At 41.4% G+C, this 18,462-nt stretch overlaps 1 protein-coding gene and 1 long non-coding RNA gene across 2 annotated transcripts in view; one reads left to right on the forward strand and one right to left on the reverse strand.

Annotated features, from left to right (window-relative positions):
* IARS2 (isoleucyl-tRNA synthetase 2, mitochondrial) overlaps positions 1-18,462 on the reverse strand; it is a 33,357-nt gene that overhangs the window by 2,996 nt on the left and 11,899 nt on the right. The window contains exons 13-18 of the mRNA XM_081857780.1: positions 12,772-12,874; positions 12,128-12,215; positions 6,396-6,504; positions 6,182-6,284; positions 2,465-2,590; positions 919-1,050 (exon numbers count right to left, since the gene is read on the reverse strand). Of these exons, the coding sequence (XP_081713906.1) occupies positions 919-1,050; positions 2,465-2,590; positions 6,182-6,284; positions 6,396-6,504; positions 12,128-12,215; positions 12,772-12,874 (661 nt within the window). The remainder of the gene's footprint in view (positions 1-918; positions 1,051-2,464; positions 2,591-6,181; positions 6,285-6,395; positions 6,505-12,127; positions 12,216-12,771; positions 12,875-18,462) is intronic.
* On the forward strand, positions 12,903-17,987 carry LOC309339654. The gene is made up of 3 exons (XR_014155505.1): positions 12,903-13,902; positions 15,825-16,020; positions 16,834-17,987. It is a non-coding gene; the product is annotated as an uncharacterized lncRNA (long non-coding RNA).

Raw genomic sequence — 18,462 nt, forward strand, 5'->3', positions numbered from 1 at the left:
ATTCAGAAACCACAGGAAGAGAAAAAGCCTTTCTCCATTCACACCTCCATGCCCAGTATTTACATAAGAGAGCCTGTTGGATCAGGCCAATGGCCCACCTGCTCCAGCATTTTGTTCTCACAGTGGCCAATCAGATGCCTCCAGCATTTAAAGACAGGAGTACTACTGGAGGGGGGGAAATGCCCCAAAAGTCCTGATTTGCTTATATGTACATAAGTTTTTAGCATTGCGGCTCTAGCCCTCTGGAATCGGTTGCCTGCTGAAATTAGGCAGGCACTTAGAATCATGACATGTAGGTGCCCACTGAACAGGTTTTTGCTAAAGGTTTTCTGGGAGTCATTTATGAAACCCTGGTTATGCATCTGTAGAGGTAGCTTTATTGTTTATTCAGAGTTTGTAGGAATGGTTTTAATGGTTTTTTGAATTTGCATTTTATCTTAAATTTGTCCCATTGTACATTGCTTGGATTTGTGAAGCGGTTAACAAATGTGCTAAATAAAAAATAAATAATGCCTTGGCTGAATTATGACCACTAGGGGCTCCCCAATTCATATTTAAAATTCTCTATGCTTTGAGTACAAAATGCTATTTAATAATAATAATAAAATTATTATTTACACTCTGCGCATCTGGCTAGATTTCCCCAGCCACTCTAGGTGGATTCCAGTGAAATATAAAAACATAATAAAATGTCAATCATTAAAAACATCTGCAAGCCTGTTGTAATCATAAGGAGGCTCTCTCTTATGCTCCAGATTGGCATTCATGACAAAACACTGTCTAACTACTAAGACCTTAGCTTAAATATGATTCAATCCAACCTCTCTTCTAAGTAATTCACACAGCTGACTGCTCAAAGGCTCACATCCTTCTGCTGTATGCACTTATAACTCCTAGACCCCCTCCTTCCCTGCTTACCTTGTTTGCATAGCCCTGCAGCAGGTGGAGCATATACTGGTCTATTACATACATCTCTGATGTGGGGACTGTGTCCGTCTCCGGAGTGAAGCCGGCCAGGTTGCCGAGCAAGAAACGGAGCGTGTTCCGAAGCTATCAACAAACCAGTCAGCAACATGCATTAATCAGGATAACTCCACAAAATCCAGAATGATACAGCAGTAATAATTTAAAACAGGTTTTGCTACCAATAGTGCCATTAACATTTCAGAGGCTTTTCTAATTCCTTGAGAATGCTGGAGACTCCTATCTGGTCACTTTTCCAATACAAGCTTTGTTTCACAATTTGGGGTGGAAAGAAAGGAGACTGTTTATAGTTGCCTGGAAATCACCTCAAGGTGATACTCCCTGATCCTAAAGGAGTTTGAAATCATGTCAAGAAGTCACATGATCTCCAAATGCTTTCAGCTCTTCCCTTCCTCTCCTTTCCAAAGCTCTATGTGGCTTGCAATATACAATGGAGGAATACCAGATCAGAGGACTGCCCAATTGTTATCAGTGCCAAGGCCCTAGGGCTGGAAAGGAAGGTTATGGCAAACACAAGGTAGCTGGACTATATTGCCTAGGCACACGCGTCATATGATGCAACATCAGTTTCCCAAAATTCCAGCTGAATGGCCCGTCAAGTGGGAAGAGTAGGAGACACTGGGCTTTGACAACAGCCTTGAGTTGGCTGCAACACTGTCAGTTTGCATCCCTTAGTGCAGAAAGTATTGATCTCATGTGTAGAGATCTTTCATATTCTAATTAATTCAAGAGGAAGCTTCTCTGTGTGAAAGAAACAAGCAGAAGGTTCATGATGTTTGGGTTATTCATTCAGAGAAGCTGAGTACAGCTGGCTTAAACTGGTTCTGTTATCTCTTCTGTCAAGGTCATGCTGACTAAAAAAAGGCCAGAAGGAGCCTGGGTTTCACTTTCTCTTTCTATCTCTCTTCCTTCTGGTGTGGTGTTCTGCACATAGTATACTTAGCACTAAAGTTTAGTCTTATTGTAAGTTATTGTAAGTTTAAGTTAAGTCTGTTGCAACTGGATTTCTTATGGACAGTGCCAATCCTGAATGTATTAGATTTGTGACCATTATGCTCATTTGTCTTCAGTAGCTCTGCTGGATGAAATACAATTGCCTCTGGTCTATTTTTTGGGAATCCTGCAATGTGTTTAAAGTTTTTACTCTGCTAACTATACACTGGAGTTCTGCTCTGGATCAGTATTGAGGAGAATTCCATAACAAACACATCTAGTTCTACCATAAGAATAGGAAGCAAACAAACAGCTGAATGCAATCACACTGCAAGTGATTTTGTTGCCCTTTCCTGTCAAGTTATCTAACGCTGGGCTGCAGCAAGTGGTAGCTGAAACAGAAACTAAAGAGAAGATCTCAAACATTATTTCCTGGTTATGCATTCTACAAAACAAACTGACAGTTTTAAATCTGAAATGGCTCCTACTGAAGAGGAGACACTCTGTTTTTCTTCTTACTGTTGTTATTATTCTCTTGGCTTCCTACCTTGTTGATGTCATCTCGTGCAGAGTTAAGCACAGCTGGCCCAATAAGAACTTCCGCAAAGACATTCGACTCTGCCACCCACCAGCGTAGAATATCGGCGCCATATGGAGGATCTGTACTGTGGTCCTGTGAGTGTAAAGATTGGGTGGGTAGGGGGAGAGATTAAAAGAGAGAGACTAGCTCTGCAAACCTGCTGAATTTACACAGTGGGTGAGAGCCAACAGCTCCATTCTGCTACTGGAAGCCAGCACAACAACTCCTGCTAGTGCAACAGGACTTTCCTCTCTCCTCCTCCTCTCCCAAATCCGCTCAGGTCAGGTGAACCCCCAGAACCGGGGTGGGGTGGGGAGGAGGACTGTTCTATCAGGCAAGCAGAAATGGAACAAACTCTTTAGCGTTACGTTGGAAGTCTACCTAGCATGTTTCGTTGACAACACACATTTTCCTGGAGCACAAAAAGCACCAACTGCTTACAGATTTCTGGCAGCACAGAAATGAAATCTTGACATGCAGCCACCCCACAATTCAACTGGACCAGAGATTCTCAAATGAAAATTAGCAGCATAGTTGCTGTTCCTTATTGCTCTGCAGAGCACCACACACACACACACACACACACACACACACACACACACACGTCATGCTTGCTAGTGCAAAGCTTGGGGGGGGGAGGGAGAGAAAAGTCAAATCACACTTGCTGTCAACTTGGAGCCATCAAGGATTGTGGCAGGACAAGCTACATCAAAGGATCAGCATTACTTTTTACTTGAAAAGCTTTCAAGTCACAGACATTGGGGGGGGGTGCAGGGAAGTTCCTTGCTGCTGTAAAAACTACTACACAGCAACTACTGATGTTCTTGCCTAGAGAGAAAGGGGAAGTACCATAGTTTAGGGGTAGTAGGCTCCAGGTTCAATCATTGAGAAGGACTCCTGGTCTAAAAACCTGGAGAGTTGCCATTGAGCTAGGTGGACCGCTGGTCTGACTCAGTGTAAAGCAGGAGATGGTCTGTTCCCCATTTCTTCCCCTGGCACAGAAATGCAGTAGAATGCTGTGGACGGATATGCCCCTCCTCTGCCAGCCTCAAGCATGCTAACAATTCTCCTCGCCCCAGCCATTAAATTTTTTAAGCCTGGTTTAGCAAAAGCTGCAGCCAATTTCTCTCCTCCTGTTTAGAATTGTGCTTGTTTACTTTGGGAGGTCTGCTCCAAAAGATGAATCCCCCTTACTGAACAAGGAATGGGGCAGCCCTAGCAGAATAAGCAACTCAGTTACAAGTATGTAGTGAAACAATTTATACAACTCTCGTCTCTCTTTCTCTCTCTCCCCTCCCCAACTGCTCACCTCCCCTCCTTTTTCTATTTTCCTCTAACTCATTACAGTGGTGCCCCGCAAGACGAATGCCTCGCAAGTCGAAAAACCCGCTAGACGAAAGGGTTTTCCGTTTTTCGAGGCGCTTCGCAAGATGAATTTCCCTACGGGCTTGCTTCGCAAGACGAAAACGTCTTGCGAGTCTTGCGATTTTTTTTGCTTTTTTCTCCCTTTTTCTAAGCCGCTAAGCCGCTAATAGCGCTAATCCGCTAAGCCGCTAATAGGGTAGCATCGCAAGACAAAAAAACCGCTAGACGAAGAGAATCGCGGAACGGATTCTTTTCGTCTTGTGAGGCACCACTGTACTGTCATCTGCCATCTGAACTGCACTATAATAAGTAGCAAAAAAGAAAAACTAAGCATGGTCAAGAGGAAGAGTACTGGAGTAACAATTGTAGCATGCACTGAACTTCAGGAAAATACATCCACAAACCAACCTGCACACTAAATATTTCCTTCATACACATTAAAATCAGAACAAATATCAGGATTATCTTCAAATCCTGATATCAGAACTTCTAAATTTCAAATGATATGGTGGCACAGAACAACTCAGCCAACATGTGAAGCATACATTAGAACAGACCTGTTTGATAAAGGTCAAAGAACCAGACCCAAAATGTTTCCATATAAGACAAGAGGGTTGCTTGGGTAGAGGGTCTAGCGACTGATTCCCATTTAAAGATGTTTATGGCCTGGTCTCCATTGATACATGGTATGGCATCAAGTAGCTGAACCCTTATTAATTCACTGGGGATTGCTCCACATTCCCAGATCCAAGAGCTCTGGCAAAGTAGAAATTCGGGGTCTATCAAATCTAGCCAGAGCAGCCAAAGGACCAGCTAGGAGCTGGGTAGTGAACATCAATACACAAGCTAAACAGTTGATCAAAATGTTAATAAGTCAAGCACAAGTTGAGCTTCAAGCCACCAGGCATGAAAACCATTCCCACCCCCGCAGAACAGGCACTGATAAGCAAGGTAAAGCAGCAATAAAACTGGTCTGTTTTTATGATGATTGATATATGCAAGCGAGGCTGCCAAGGGCTGTATTTCAACGACTGTTTAAGGATACACAAGGAAGCTAAGCTTCAGAAAGACACTTTAGGAAGCTTTTCCATCATCAGCAATAAAAATCTGCTCTTTTCAACAACTGGAGCGAAGTGTTACCTTCGTGCCATATTTCCCCTTCCCTCTAAAGCCATCAGAAGCAGACTGAGGTTTTAATGGAGTTTCAGTATAACCGGACTAGGCACAGAACAACTTCTGAGTACTGTTCTACAGAACTTGCTGAACAGGAAATTCTAGAATAAAAGCAACACGCATGATCTTGAAAATACCTAATCCTAAGAGACTGCTGGATGCACCCAGTGCACCAAAATTCTATATAAAAGGCAAGAGGGATGCTTGGGTACTCAAAAGTATCTTGCTGATGCAGTTGAAACATAACAAAACCATGTCCTTGAGACCACTTTACGTTAATATGGCACAAGTAATTCATGTGGAAGATGAGCTTAGAAGCCAACATTTGAGGGACATATAGACCTGGCAATTGAACCATGGTTTATTGTGACATGCACAAACCTAGGACTCGTCCTCCTCCACACCTCCCCTCCTCTAGCGAAATATGAGGTTGGAGGCTTTCACTTCAGATTTCAATTAAATCAGTTTAATGCTGCATCTAAATCCTATACTAGTTAATTCTAACTATAGTTGGTGGGAAAACCAGCTTTGTAATTCACGTTTCAAGCAACCACAGTTAACCTAAGTGCAATTTTATCACTTTGAACATAACTCTTAATCTGAAGTGGAAGTGACAGCTTCCAACTTCCTCTTCGCAGTCACACCAGAGGAGGGGAGATGGGAGCACCTAAGGCTTGTTCTCATAATGATAAGTCAGCGTTTATTATGCCCATGAGCTCTTTCACCAATGCATCTGCCTTTACCTCCCTTCCAGCCTGATCCTGGTTAACCTACCCACTCAGCCTGCATGCTATGCTCTCAACTAAACCTTTCAACTCCAGAACATAGAAAGCTGCCTATTGATTCCTCTAGCCCAGTGGCTCTCCAAAGTCTCAAGCAGTGGACTTGCCCATCATTTGCTACTTTATCCTTCCACACAATGGGTACTCTGCTGCTGTGATACCCTATGTCTTACATGTCTTACTCGCCACTTTCTTAGTAATTCTTCTCTCACTGCTGAGCTGGGGATGGATTTAACGCAAAGCAAATTATTTCAGGCAGTAAATAATCGGACCTAGCTGAACTATTGGGTGCCTACCATTGCTACTCTGAGAAACTAATAGACTGATTTTTGTGATTTGGGAATGTAACGATGCAATTACTCACGTTGCCGCCATTGATGACTACATCCGGATCGACAACGTTGCCAATCGATTTAGACATCTTTTCTCCTTTTTCGCCAAGAGTGAATCCATGAACCATAACAGCCCTAAAAGAAAGACCCTGACGCTGTCATTTCCATCCAGTGGTTCAACAGATAGTTACGATGTACTGTGTTTACTGCTTCCCATGGTCTCTGGTTCCAGAAGCATCAACTTACTTAAATGGTGCCTTTTTTCGTGTTGCTACGCTGGTCAAGAGAGAAGACTGAAACCAGCCTCCCAGCTGGTCTTTCCCTTCCAAGTATAGATCAGCCCTTTCACCTGCATCTGAAGAAAGTCAAGAAAAAAGTGGCATTTTAAAGCAGGAATTTAGCTGCTGTCGAGCTTTTGCTTTAATACCGTGTTATACTAATGTAACCCGTAAGACAGCTTTACAGCAAAGTTTACACAAAGCCCTTTAAAAAAACACACACAACACCATCACACAATCTGAACATGCCTCATAAATAAAATACTAAATCTAAGCATTTTTAAAGACACTTAAAAGACTTCTGAGTGCAGGTACTGTTAAGCGTCTTACTCCCAAATAAAAGTGTGAATCCAGTTGTTTGATTCAATAAGAGACACACCTGCTGTGACCTGAATAGGAGTGGGAAAGGTAGAATTTTGGCCAGTGCATCTTCTCACATCCCTGAAGTCTTATGTAAGAAGACACCTCATTCACTTGCATTTCCTCCCCTAGCATATGTCCTCTGTCCCATATTAAACCTATGAAATCGAGGGAGCATATTTTTGAAAAATATCTAATTTGCCTTGCAATGGGAACTTCGAACATTTCATTTTTTTTCCTCCACAGCAGTATTCAGTTACTCCTTTCACAGATTCCTTTGTCACACCATTTTATAGCCTTCTGCTGTTTGTTTAAGGAATTTTGATATTTAAATTATGCTGTAACAAGCACAACGTGACAAAGGTCACAGAGAAGTGATTTACTATGTAACACACCTATACACTAAAGTCATGCCTTAAGTGTGGCAGCAACTGTACTTTGGAACTCCCTGCCTATTGACATTAGGCAGGCATCTGCCAAAAGCTTTTCTTCTTTCAGCGGGCCTTGTGACACACTCCTTCAGTGAAGATGGGAGCAAAGTCTGGAGTGATTTGACCTTGGTCACTCCCCTCCTCAAACAACAAAGAATTCAGTGGTACCACTATGTGGTAGTACATCATATAAACCTGAAACAGGAATGCTTGATATCGGGAGTTCCTGTGACAACTCATTCCCTGAAGTAGGTATCAATTAAAGCTGAGGCATGATAAAAACAAAAATTCTATTTTTCTTGACTAAGCCTGAAAGGAGGATAAAGCTTGGCAGTTTCAATATTAAAAGACACAATACAGTGGTACTTTGGGTTAAATACGCTTCAGGTTACAGACTCCGCTAACCCAGAAATAGTACCTCGGGTTAAGAACTTTGCTTCAGGATGAGAACAGAAATCGTGCTCCGGCGGTGCAGCGGTAGCAGGAGGCCCCATTAGCTAAAGTGGCACCTCAGATTAAGAACAGTTTCAGGATAAAAACGGACCTCCGGACGAATTAAGTACTTAACCCGAGGTACCACTGTACTTATTTTCTGTCAGAAACACTGTTTCACGTTTGAACAAGAACTTCACTTATAATTCTCCGCAACAGAAGAGTTTCTATCAAAACTATCTCCTTCTAGAATGGCTATCCACTTTTCCTCTTCACATAAAAGCACCTCTAGCCCCTTCCTAAATCCTTTTCAGCCACCTAAGGAAATTAAACAGGTTAGTTAGGTCCTGCCTTACTAGCTATTTCTTTAACATCCTCACTCTCTCCTAATTGGCCAGTTCTCCTCCCTGGTATGATTGGCTAAGGATCCCCAAGATGATGACCCAATGGGCTGTCTGAGGCCCATCCAGACACATGATTTGGTTACATATGTTCTTATATTTGTTTTAGACGTTTTATTGTTTTTAGATGTTGTGTTCTGATTTTATTTTTCATTTCATTTTTTAAAGTCACAACAGGGTAACCAGCCCTGGGCTCCTTTGGGAGGAAGGGAAGGATACAAATTTAATAAACACACACACACACACACACACACACAGAGAGAGAGAGAGAGAGAGAGGGAGAGAGAGAGAGAGACACAAAGGCACACACAACATAATCCAGTGAAATGCAATGCACACAAGGCTCCCAACATGTGTAAGGTTTAATGGCAGGATGTTATTGCTCTGATTGCACATCCACTGCAAACAAGGCACTGCTCTGGAACAGAAAACTTCCCGCAGAGATTTTATTTGGAGATGGTTAAGATGAAAACCTCAAGATTTCAATTTAAAAAATGGAGGGGAAAGACTTCAGCTCGGCAAGGCTGCATTCCTGTAAAAAGTCACTTGGATTACTCCCCCACTGAAAGAAGTGGGATGCCTGCAAAACAAATGCCAGCATGGTGTAGTGGTTAAGAGTGGTGGTCCTGTCTCCTGTATTTTGTACCAACAACCAACACTGTATTCAGGGCCACATCACATTGGAAAATTCCAAATAGAAATTAATACTCAACCTCATTTAATCCAAATAGAAATTAATACTCATTTGAATTGGTCAAATGAGTGGGTTCCCCCCCCCTTAACGTACATGTGTTAGGAAGCTGCAGATGGCTAAATCATTGTGCAACTTTACTATAAGTCGCAAATGTTTTCCCTCTTGATGTCAGTTCCTTGGACTTTGAATGCCATCTTTCGCTGAGAAAAGAACCAGTGTGGTGGAGCGGTAGACTCGTAATCTGGTGAACCGGGTTTGCTTCCCCGCTCCTCCACATGCAGCTGCTGGGTGACCTTGGGCTAGTCACACTTATCTGAAGTCTCTCAGCCCCACTCACCTCACAGAGTGTTTGTTGTGGGGGAGGAAGGGAAAGGAGAATGTTAGTCGCTTTGAGACTCCTTAAGTGGAGTGAAAGGCGGAATATCAAGTCCAAATGTATAGCACTGCACTGTAAAAGTGTATCATGCAAGTATGTGTGTTGTGGGGGATTTTTGTTGCCAAAGAACTATATTCCGTGGGCCTCTACAAAGCACTGTAAAGTCCCTTATGGAGAAAAAAGGGGAAGAAAGGAAGGAAGGAAGGAAGGAAGGAAGGAAGGGGGAAAACATATTCACAAAATGTGAAAAGCAGACAACACCTTAGCAGTAGGGGCAAACGTAATCTTGTTATGTGTGCTCCTTCCATTCAAACATATTCAGCATCAACTGTCTATCAATATGTGTGTGTTCTTGTTATTAATGCACGCGCTGACATACTGTTTTATAACTGCTCTGCCCAAAATTAAACCGTGTTTTGTATTATGGATGTTATGTTGGACTTTTAAATGTTAGCTACCTTGAATGAGTTGTATTCAGAAAAAAGTGGCCTGTAAATAGTTCAAAGGAAAATAAAGAAGAAAAATATATGTTTTCAAACACACTTCTGACTTGAGACAAATAAAATTAGGGCATTGGCCCAAGTTTGTGCAAACAAAAAAATAATTCATTCTTAACTGCTCACATATCTCTATGTAGATATCTGCCTCCTCCCCCCTTATAGTTTACAACATAAAAAAAGGAATAGAAGGCTTTAATTAGGGTTATTCTTTACAGTTAGGGAACATAGGTTCTTAATAATCCTTTTTTTTTTGCTGGAATATAGTATTCTGTATCTTTGATTATAGGAGACTTTAACCCATAGATTAAGTACAATTACCCAGACCTTTCCCTTAAACTACCACTGTCAGCACAAAAGCTCTAACCAGATAGTCTTGTTATAAAACAATCCCATTCGTTTAGTTAAACATTAGTGTGGTGAGAGCTAGCACAAAGACGACAGACAGATTTCAGTGCTGCTTTTATCTGATGCTCCATCTCTCTGGCATCTTTAAACTTGGCTGAAGCAAGCAGATCCTTCTGCAAGAGGAAGACAACCTAACAGCATTCAGTGTTTCTAGATACAGAACACTCGAACCAGAACTGAAATGCAGTATTGCGTGTGTGTGTTTCAATGAATGCTCTGCAAGAAGTTAAGAGTCGTGCTGCAGGGATATCTAGGGCTATGTTCTCCCAAATACTAGAGTACGTTTCAACCATGACATTAAAGTGTGTCCACAACTAAACAATGTATTGCAGTGAGAGGAATACAGCAAGATTCTCCTCTCCAGTTCCTGCTATGTCCATTTTTAAATGAACCAGGACAACTTCCTCCTTGCAGTTTTGTAGGCATGCACTGGGTGAAAAGGAATGGTTTTAACTCAAGGTGTTGTATTGTCTGTTATGGCTTTCTCTGCAGCTTTTGAAAAGCTACAAGTAGTTTAGTTCCAAAGATTCCTTATTTTAAGAATTGATAAACTGCTTGACTTAAAATACTAGTAATTTACTGATTTATAAACTGTTTCAGAACCAGAAGCTACTGGGGCAGTGTACAGTAAGATAAAAGATACCGACTATAAAAACAATAAAACTGTGTCTTAAATTTGTACAATTAATACAGTATTTCCTAAGTGTCTGGGTCATACTTCAGGGAAAGCCTTCTTAAATACAAATGTATTCGATAGCTGTAATTATAATATTAAGTCGTCAAGTCATAAACAAGATCCTGAATGCTTAATGGCAATTTGAGCTGGTGTCCCAGCCAGCTGGTTCATTGTCTTCAATTCCAACACAGCCCAGCAGACCACTGCACAGTTGACATTGAATGTTGGAGATAGACACCTTATCTCAAGAGGTTGTAGGTATCATTGAGCAGAGCTTCCAAGCAGCTATAAACATGGCTTCTGGCCATCAGAATTCACCTGCCCAAAATATGCACAAGAAAGGGAGAATGCACTGCTAATGCACAATGTAATGTGTTGACCCTGGTTATAAAACCATCTTTGTCCATCTCTTTCCGTTTCTTGAAGAATACTGTCAGGATTCTGCAACTGTAAGGGAGCTGTACAAAATTCACTATTATCTAACTGGATGGTTTCAAGACAAGGGGCAAAGAGCCCTTCAATAAACGCACTGTTTGCTGATGGTTCTATTGCTTCCCTGGGTTGCTGGGAAATTAAAAACACCACCACCACAACCCTGGGCCAACATGTTTTACAGTTCAACAAGATAGTTATCAGACATTTGTGTACTCCGGGTGTAAAGTTCAAAAGCAGTGATGCCCTGTACCAGATTCCGACTCAAAGCAGCATCCCATGCTGCACCTTTCTGCCATTATACTGGGGAGCATATAAAGGTGAAGACATAGGTCTTCCCTGCCCCCCCTTCTGTTGTATATATGTCACTTCTGCAAATATTCACAGGACTGGCTACTGACACATCCACAAGCACCCTGAAAAGCCACTATTTGAAAATGACTGACATGTTCTTAAAAAACAGAATAAGAAAACAAGATTAACATACCGCAGCGCACAAAACCTAGCTCTTACACTTAGGAAATGAAATGCAATGACATCCATACACACTTAAACCTTCAACAGGTTTTCAACATTGTGTTACATGACAAAAAAGCAGACCTACACTTTGCAACTGCTTAAACTAGGGTTGGGGAACCTGCAGACTTTCAGACATTGTCCTGCAAGTTCATCATAATCAACACCATCTTTTATTACCTGCCCTTCACTCTAAGCTCCCAGGGCAGGTTACAACAATGAAACCACATCATTGAAAACAGTTTAAAACAACAATTTACAGCCACAAAAATAAGGCAAGTCCTAAAAATACACATCTCAGGTGTCAAAAGCCAGCAAAAACGTGTGTATATTTTGCCAACATGGTCAATTGTCAGAGATGGTGGGAGCTATAACCCAACAATATCTGGGGGGGCACAGTTTCCCCATCTCCGCGTGAATGTCTATTGCCCAACTGCACAATTCTTGATAGTAACTGAATTTAAAACCACCCCTTACCTTCCAAAACATGAGCCCAAGATGTTCCACTATCAAACCAGATGTCTAGGACATCCTGTCCTTGTACGTAATCCTGGACACTGCCAGCCTGTTCCAGAAATAAAGAACAAATTAAGGATTCCACAACTCTCAGACAGATCAGCTTTTCTTCCATTTCTACCCCCTTGAATTCTATATTGCAAAAATTCACAAAGGACCAGCCACAGTATAACCTTTTATTATATCCTCATTGAAAGAGGCGACACATGTCAGCGTCAACTGAAGAGAAAACTTTTCATGCATCTGGGGCAGCAGAAGCTAGTCCAATAAAACATTATGCTATGATAAAATCTGTTGGCATTTTAAGGTTTAAGATATAGTTTTCTTTTTGTGTATATATATTGTGGGTGTATTCATACAACCTATTAACAGTTCTAGTTACTGTCTTGACCCAGCTTCAGGATATTCTTTGGAACATGGGACATTACTGGGAAGTGCTCGGCCTTTGCTGCTTGCTCCCTTTATCCCAGTCTACCACTGTATATGGGATCAGAGTTAACCCCTGGCCTGCCAGACCACCAGCCTCCTGGTTCCTGCTCCTTGGCTTCAGCCATTACCTACACGGACCAGGCCTTCAGAGAGAACTTCCACTGACAATGACTTACCTGTGCCAAAGCTTCACTGGGAAGAAGCTGCTCAATAGGAAGGGTCCACCAGGCATCACTGCCATGCTGCTCCACTATCTTAATAACATTCTCAATGCTTTTTCTGTAGGGGGGAGGGGAAAGCAAAGCAGAGACAACGGATCAGGAGACTACTGCTAATATATTCTTCAAAATAGCACAAGACATTGAAGCAAACTGAGAACCAGCAGAACAGAGGTTGCTAATCTGGCGCCTGTGAAGGCCTGCGTTAGCACCCCCAGGAAGGAGCTCCCAACTCTGAGCATTCCCTTAAAAAGAAACACTAAGTCTCCAGCCTTCCTAGACAAAAAGTTATGTAGCAAACTGTGCAGTTACTCTCTAGGCTTCATACAGCTTTATACTGCAGAGCAGCCCCCAAAGCTGGAAGTTCCCACTTGCTTTCACTCAAATTGGTTGGGCAGCCACTTCCTCCCTCCTTTGGAGGACAGGTAAGTGGCAGGTATGCATTCCTGCTCACCTCATGGTTTGCCTTCCCACTTTTTCTAGTACAGTATCATAAAGCATGTTTATTTTGGAAAAGGAGAGGTGATGAGGGGCTCTCTCCCCTGTTTTCTTGTTCCAGAGGGCATTTTGCCTCAGAGGGGAGGGGATAAGAGATGATGGGGCAGCCCTTCTTGTTGTTTCTTGAATTTTAATTTTGAGTGGCGGGCAGAGTGGAAAGGGGGTTTCTTCCCCACTAGCCTTTAAGCTTGTCTCATTACTTTTTCTTGCCCTGAAGGATGAGGGGTTTTTTTATTTTTATTACAATAATATCCTCTAGGCAACTCAAGCTGGCAAGCATAGTTTCGCTCCTTTCCATTATATCCTCGCAACCATAGTGTGAGGTACCTTAGGCTGAGAGAAAGTGACTGGCCCAAAATCACCCAGTGAACTTCATGACCGAGTAGGGAATTTGAAACCTGGTTTCCCAGGTCAACCAATCAGTTGCTGCTTTATTATTATGTAGGAATACCAGTAGTCCCAATTTTGCATCGAGCTATACCCACTTGACAGCCATTTTGTGTCAAGCAATGCCCCCTTGTGACGGCCATTTTGTGACTGGTGCCTACAACATTCCCTCAGAATTCCAAATGTGTCCCTGGGCCCCAAAAGGTTGGTGACCGTTGCATTGGAACTTCCAGTTCTGAGACATGAGCTGTATAAAAAAGTAAAACTTTTAAAGAGGCAAGCTTTATTTCAGAACACTGTGACATAAGAGTCTGCTAGATCAGGCCAGTGGTTCATCTTGCCCATCATCCTGTTCTCACAGTGGCCTGAGGGAAACAGAAGAGCACTCTGCCCACCTGTAACATGGACATTATGGCATGTGCCTAGCAGCTGTGAATGGCCTTCTCCTCTCCATGAATCTGTCTAATCCTCTTTTAAAGCCATCCAAGTTGATGGCCACGACTGCCTCCAGTGGGAGCAAGTTCCATAGTTTAACTACAATGAATTTAAAATGAGCCATTTGTTTGAAGCCTCATGCTTCTTACCATGGAGAGTAGCCATTTCTGTTGTCATATTTTGCCTTCAATGATCGTGAAAATAGGCATGTGAACCTATATAACTTTTTATAAGATAATATCTTGATTCAACACATACTGGACTTTAGCAAAGCATATAAAATGTGATAACAAAGCCATGTTACATTCCCTGAGAAACCCCAAAGCCAATAGCAATTGAACACACTTTGATGAGATTAGATTACTGCAAGTGAGACCTGCAACAAAATGATGCAGTGTGCAGTATTTCTATCAGGGTTCCAGCCATATCTACTTTCAAGATAGTCCAATGCATTTCCCTAAGCTTGCAGATGACGACCCTCTTAAATGTGGCTGGTGCCATTTTGGCTACAAAACGACAGGCACTCACAAAATTAGCTGGCTATAGGAGGTACTTCACTCTACAACCTGACAAGCAGTTGATAGTGAAGATGCTATGGTTAGATATAATTAATAATTGCATGTAACAGGCTTGAAAATAGCCACTTGTCTGGGGGAAATTAGAATTGCCTCCAGGCAACAAGGCACGAAACCTTCACAAGGGATAAATAAATGATATCAATGATATAGACATGACAAATGATAAACATGTGTAGGTGGGCAGGTGTCATTTGTGAAAACAGAACCATTCTTCAGAATCTCAGGGTCTCTCTCTATTTCCTTCAAGCCCTTAAGCAGTTTTGCAAACAAATTTTCAGAGTTTGCTGTAGAACAGACTAGAACCTAGCTTTAAAAGCAGTAACATTCATGGAAGAATTTATACTCTATATAGTCAATGAGTGTTACCTGCTAATCTAAAACAGAACATAAAATTATGGCACAAAAACATCAGGAAACTCATTTTCTTAAGAAGTTAAAAACAAAATATGATCCTACAGATTTCTAATTAACCAGAATGACCAGCAACTTACTGTTCTCACAATTTTTTTTTAAAAAAAGAACTAATAGCTATAGTTTTTCAGAATCTCATTGGCCTCCAAAAACACCGTACAGTGGTACTTTGGGTTAAATACGCTTCAGGTTACAGACTCTGCTAACCCAGCGATAGTACCTCGGGTTAAGAACTTTGCTTCAGGATGAGAACAGAAATCGTGCTCCGGCGGCGCAGCAGCAGCAGGAGGCCCCATTAGCTAAAGTGGTGCTTCAGGTTAAGAACAGTTTCAGGTTAAGAACGGATCTCTGGAACGAATTAAGTACTTAACCCGAGGTACCACTGTATTTGATAGCCGTAAAACCTTTCCAAATCCTGGAATACATCTCCACTCTTGTGGGTTGTCCCCCCCCCCCCCAACAAGCGTATGTTTCCTGTTCTCATCTGTACAGAAAATACCTTGGAAAAAACCCAAGGCAAAAGTTCTCTCTGCAGTGTACATTAAACACCTTCCTCAAATATCTACTTATCACTCTACGAAGGGCAAGTTTCAGTTTGAGAACCATAATTCACAATGTAAGCAAAAGAAGCTTGGCTGTAAAACTTTGCCCTGGATTTATACGCCGTATTGGGCAGAAGTTGCATTACGTGTCACTCTCTAGGTTTCTAGCATGAAAATCCACAGGGCAATTCACGCTACCATGACGCCAACCAATCATTTTGAAGTCTGATATTGATTACACCAAATGCTTATTTAGTGGGAAATTAAGCAGCACTGAGACGTTTTTGGGGCGAGGAAAGAAACAGGCGCTGGTGGTTGCTGCTCCAACCTTTTTGTACAACAGCGAGGATTGCCAGGTAAGCTCTCTTGCACTTACCTTTTAAGCTACTTAAGTAGGACCTTATAAATTTACAGAAATTAATGCAGATTTTGGATCAGAAATTAAGATTTAAGAGCTACGATGTGGAAGGAGTAGCTCAACCAGGTGATTTAGTAATTTTCTTAATTAAATGAGGATAACCACATCCAGCTACTAGTGAAATTTAGGTGACGGGACATTTAGCTCTCACATGGACAGATATTCAAGTAATTAAACTTGAGTACTTGGAAAGCAGCTGATTTAGCAAGGTAATTCATTTATTTTAAATCTAAGTCATTCCAGCTAATCTGGATTGTCAATGAGGAAGCTTTCCTCTTATTTGAATAAAGTATCTAGTGTACAACAAGCTGCAAACGCTTTCACAAATTTGTAATTAACCCTTTCCATTTCTGCTCAGTGTTCTCACACTGCATAGTTCAGGATTTTGTAAGTTTTAAATTGAATTAAGTTCTAGGGGCCACTGTTTCTTCTGTAAGTGGGAAAACGTTTAGCTTCAGTCCTTCCACTTCATAGAGAGAAGGCTGTTAATCTGTTTCTTAGTTTAAGAAACAGTTTTGCTTGGCTTTACACACAAGTCCTTACCTAGTAATTCAATTTCAAAGCTATCTTGATCAATAACTTTCATTTATCTGTTGTGGGAAATTGAAAACTGGTTGCATTTCTTTTAACATAAATTCATGTGCCTCTAATCTCAACATTTCTCAAAGCAGAGAAATGCTTCTCCAGAAAGGATTTTATCTGCATCCAAATACCATTTTTAAACTTTTCTTCTTCTTCTTCTTCTTTAAAGATTCTTTGATGGATCGTGGTACCTGCTGCAACATAATCCGGTTCTGTACTATACCTGTGGGGCACCAGGGATGTACCAGATTCCCCACATGGCATTGGATATAAATGGGGGACTGGGTGGGGCAAGAGACGGCAAATTCTTGATTTTTCACATGTAGCAGGTATGTCAGAAATGGAGATTTTAAAAAATCACTCTAGTAAATGTTCTATGGGCTACACAAAACGTTTGTTCTGCTTATCTTGAGGTTCAGGGGAACATTTCACAGACACCTATTTTAAACGAGATGCAATAAGAACATTTACAGACCCAACGATGGACAGAAAAGAAATCCTTCAAGCAGGGCTGTCAAGTGTAACAGCAACTCCATGTGGACTAGCCATATTTCCAGTGGAGGTGCTGTTACTTTTGAAGGCCACTGACCTTCACTGGATATTCCCTGAAGAACAACTGCACAACAGAACAACTAACTACCTGTTATTTACAGTGCATCAGCTCTACTGAAAACACCGTGTTTCTTTCCCAAATTTTATTTCTGTATGATAATGTTGGCATGATGTCTAGCTAAAAGTTCCGTGTGTTTAGCAGGAAATGTTCTGACAAAGTTTCTGTTCAAAATTGAGGTTCAGGGTAATGACCTATGATTTGACAGACAGTGCTTTCTAAGTCTGCCTGTCATTTCTGTAGGCCAATATTCTGAATACTTTCACTACTCCGCAAGGAATGCACAAGATCTGTATGTCAAGTAAAAGTATAAAATAAACATACTTTTATCTAACTATGCAGTCCTCATCTGCACAGGAGCTTAGTTTGCACTCATGTATTACTAACTACTGTATTTAACCAAAGGGAAGATTTGCTTCACATGATTGCTTCGTAAACTGCCCTTAGTTTACACCTGCAAATGATAATGTATAATCTGGGCTTTAAAAAAAACTGTTGGAGTTGACCGATTTGCCCCAATTGTTCAGTATAACTACTCAGCAATATTAGGGGCATATATATCAATTGCATGTTTCAAAAGAGTATGCTTTTGCTGCTGTTTGTTAGACAACTGCCTAGATGTCCACTTCAAAACTACAAGGAGAATCTTTGCTTCCAATAAAATGCTTTATTCAACTATTTTCAAAATGTCATCCCATGTATGGCCAAGAGTGCTAAGAGTGTTTAATTTACTTTCGTCCCTGATCATACAAAAGAAGAGATTTTATGATCAAGGGTGCTTTTTTACTAAATGAACCGAATTCATAAACAGTAACTTCCTGCAGTACAGGAGGACAAAGTACATGATTGCAAGTAGTGTGCCATAAAGAAGAAGCAAATAATGTGTAGGATTATTTAGAACATGCGGGTTTCTGCGTTCATGTCTAGAGCTTGGAACATGTTCTCTTGTTCTTATCCGTGCTACTGCCATTTATTAACCAAAGATGTTACCTACTGAATCTGAAATGTTGTACATATGAAGGGTATGTAGTTGGGCACCGAGCTCTCATCTCCCTCTATCTGGCGCTACAAGTGAACAGTGCTAAGTTAGCAGGTTCAGTCGCTTCAGGAACACTGCTGGATTCGCCTTAACCAGAGTAAACACACACAGTGTCAAATCCAAGTAGAAGCAGCACACGAGTATACGCA

The sequence above is a fragment of the Podarcis erhardii genome, assembly GCF_964252035.2.
Source record: "Podarcis erhardii genome assembly, chromosome: 3".
Lineage (NCBI taxonomy): Eukaryota > Metazoa > Chordata > Lepidosauria > Squamata > Lacertidae > Podarcis > Podarcis erhardii.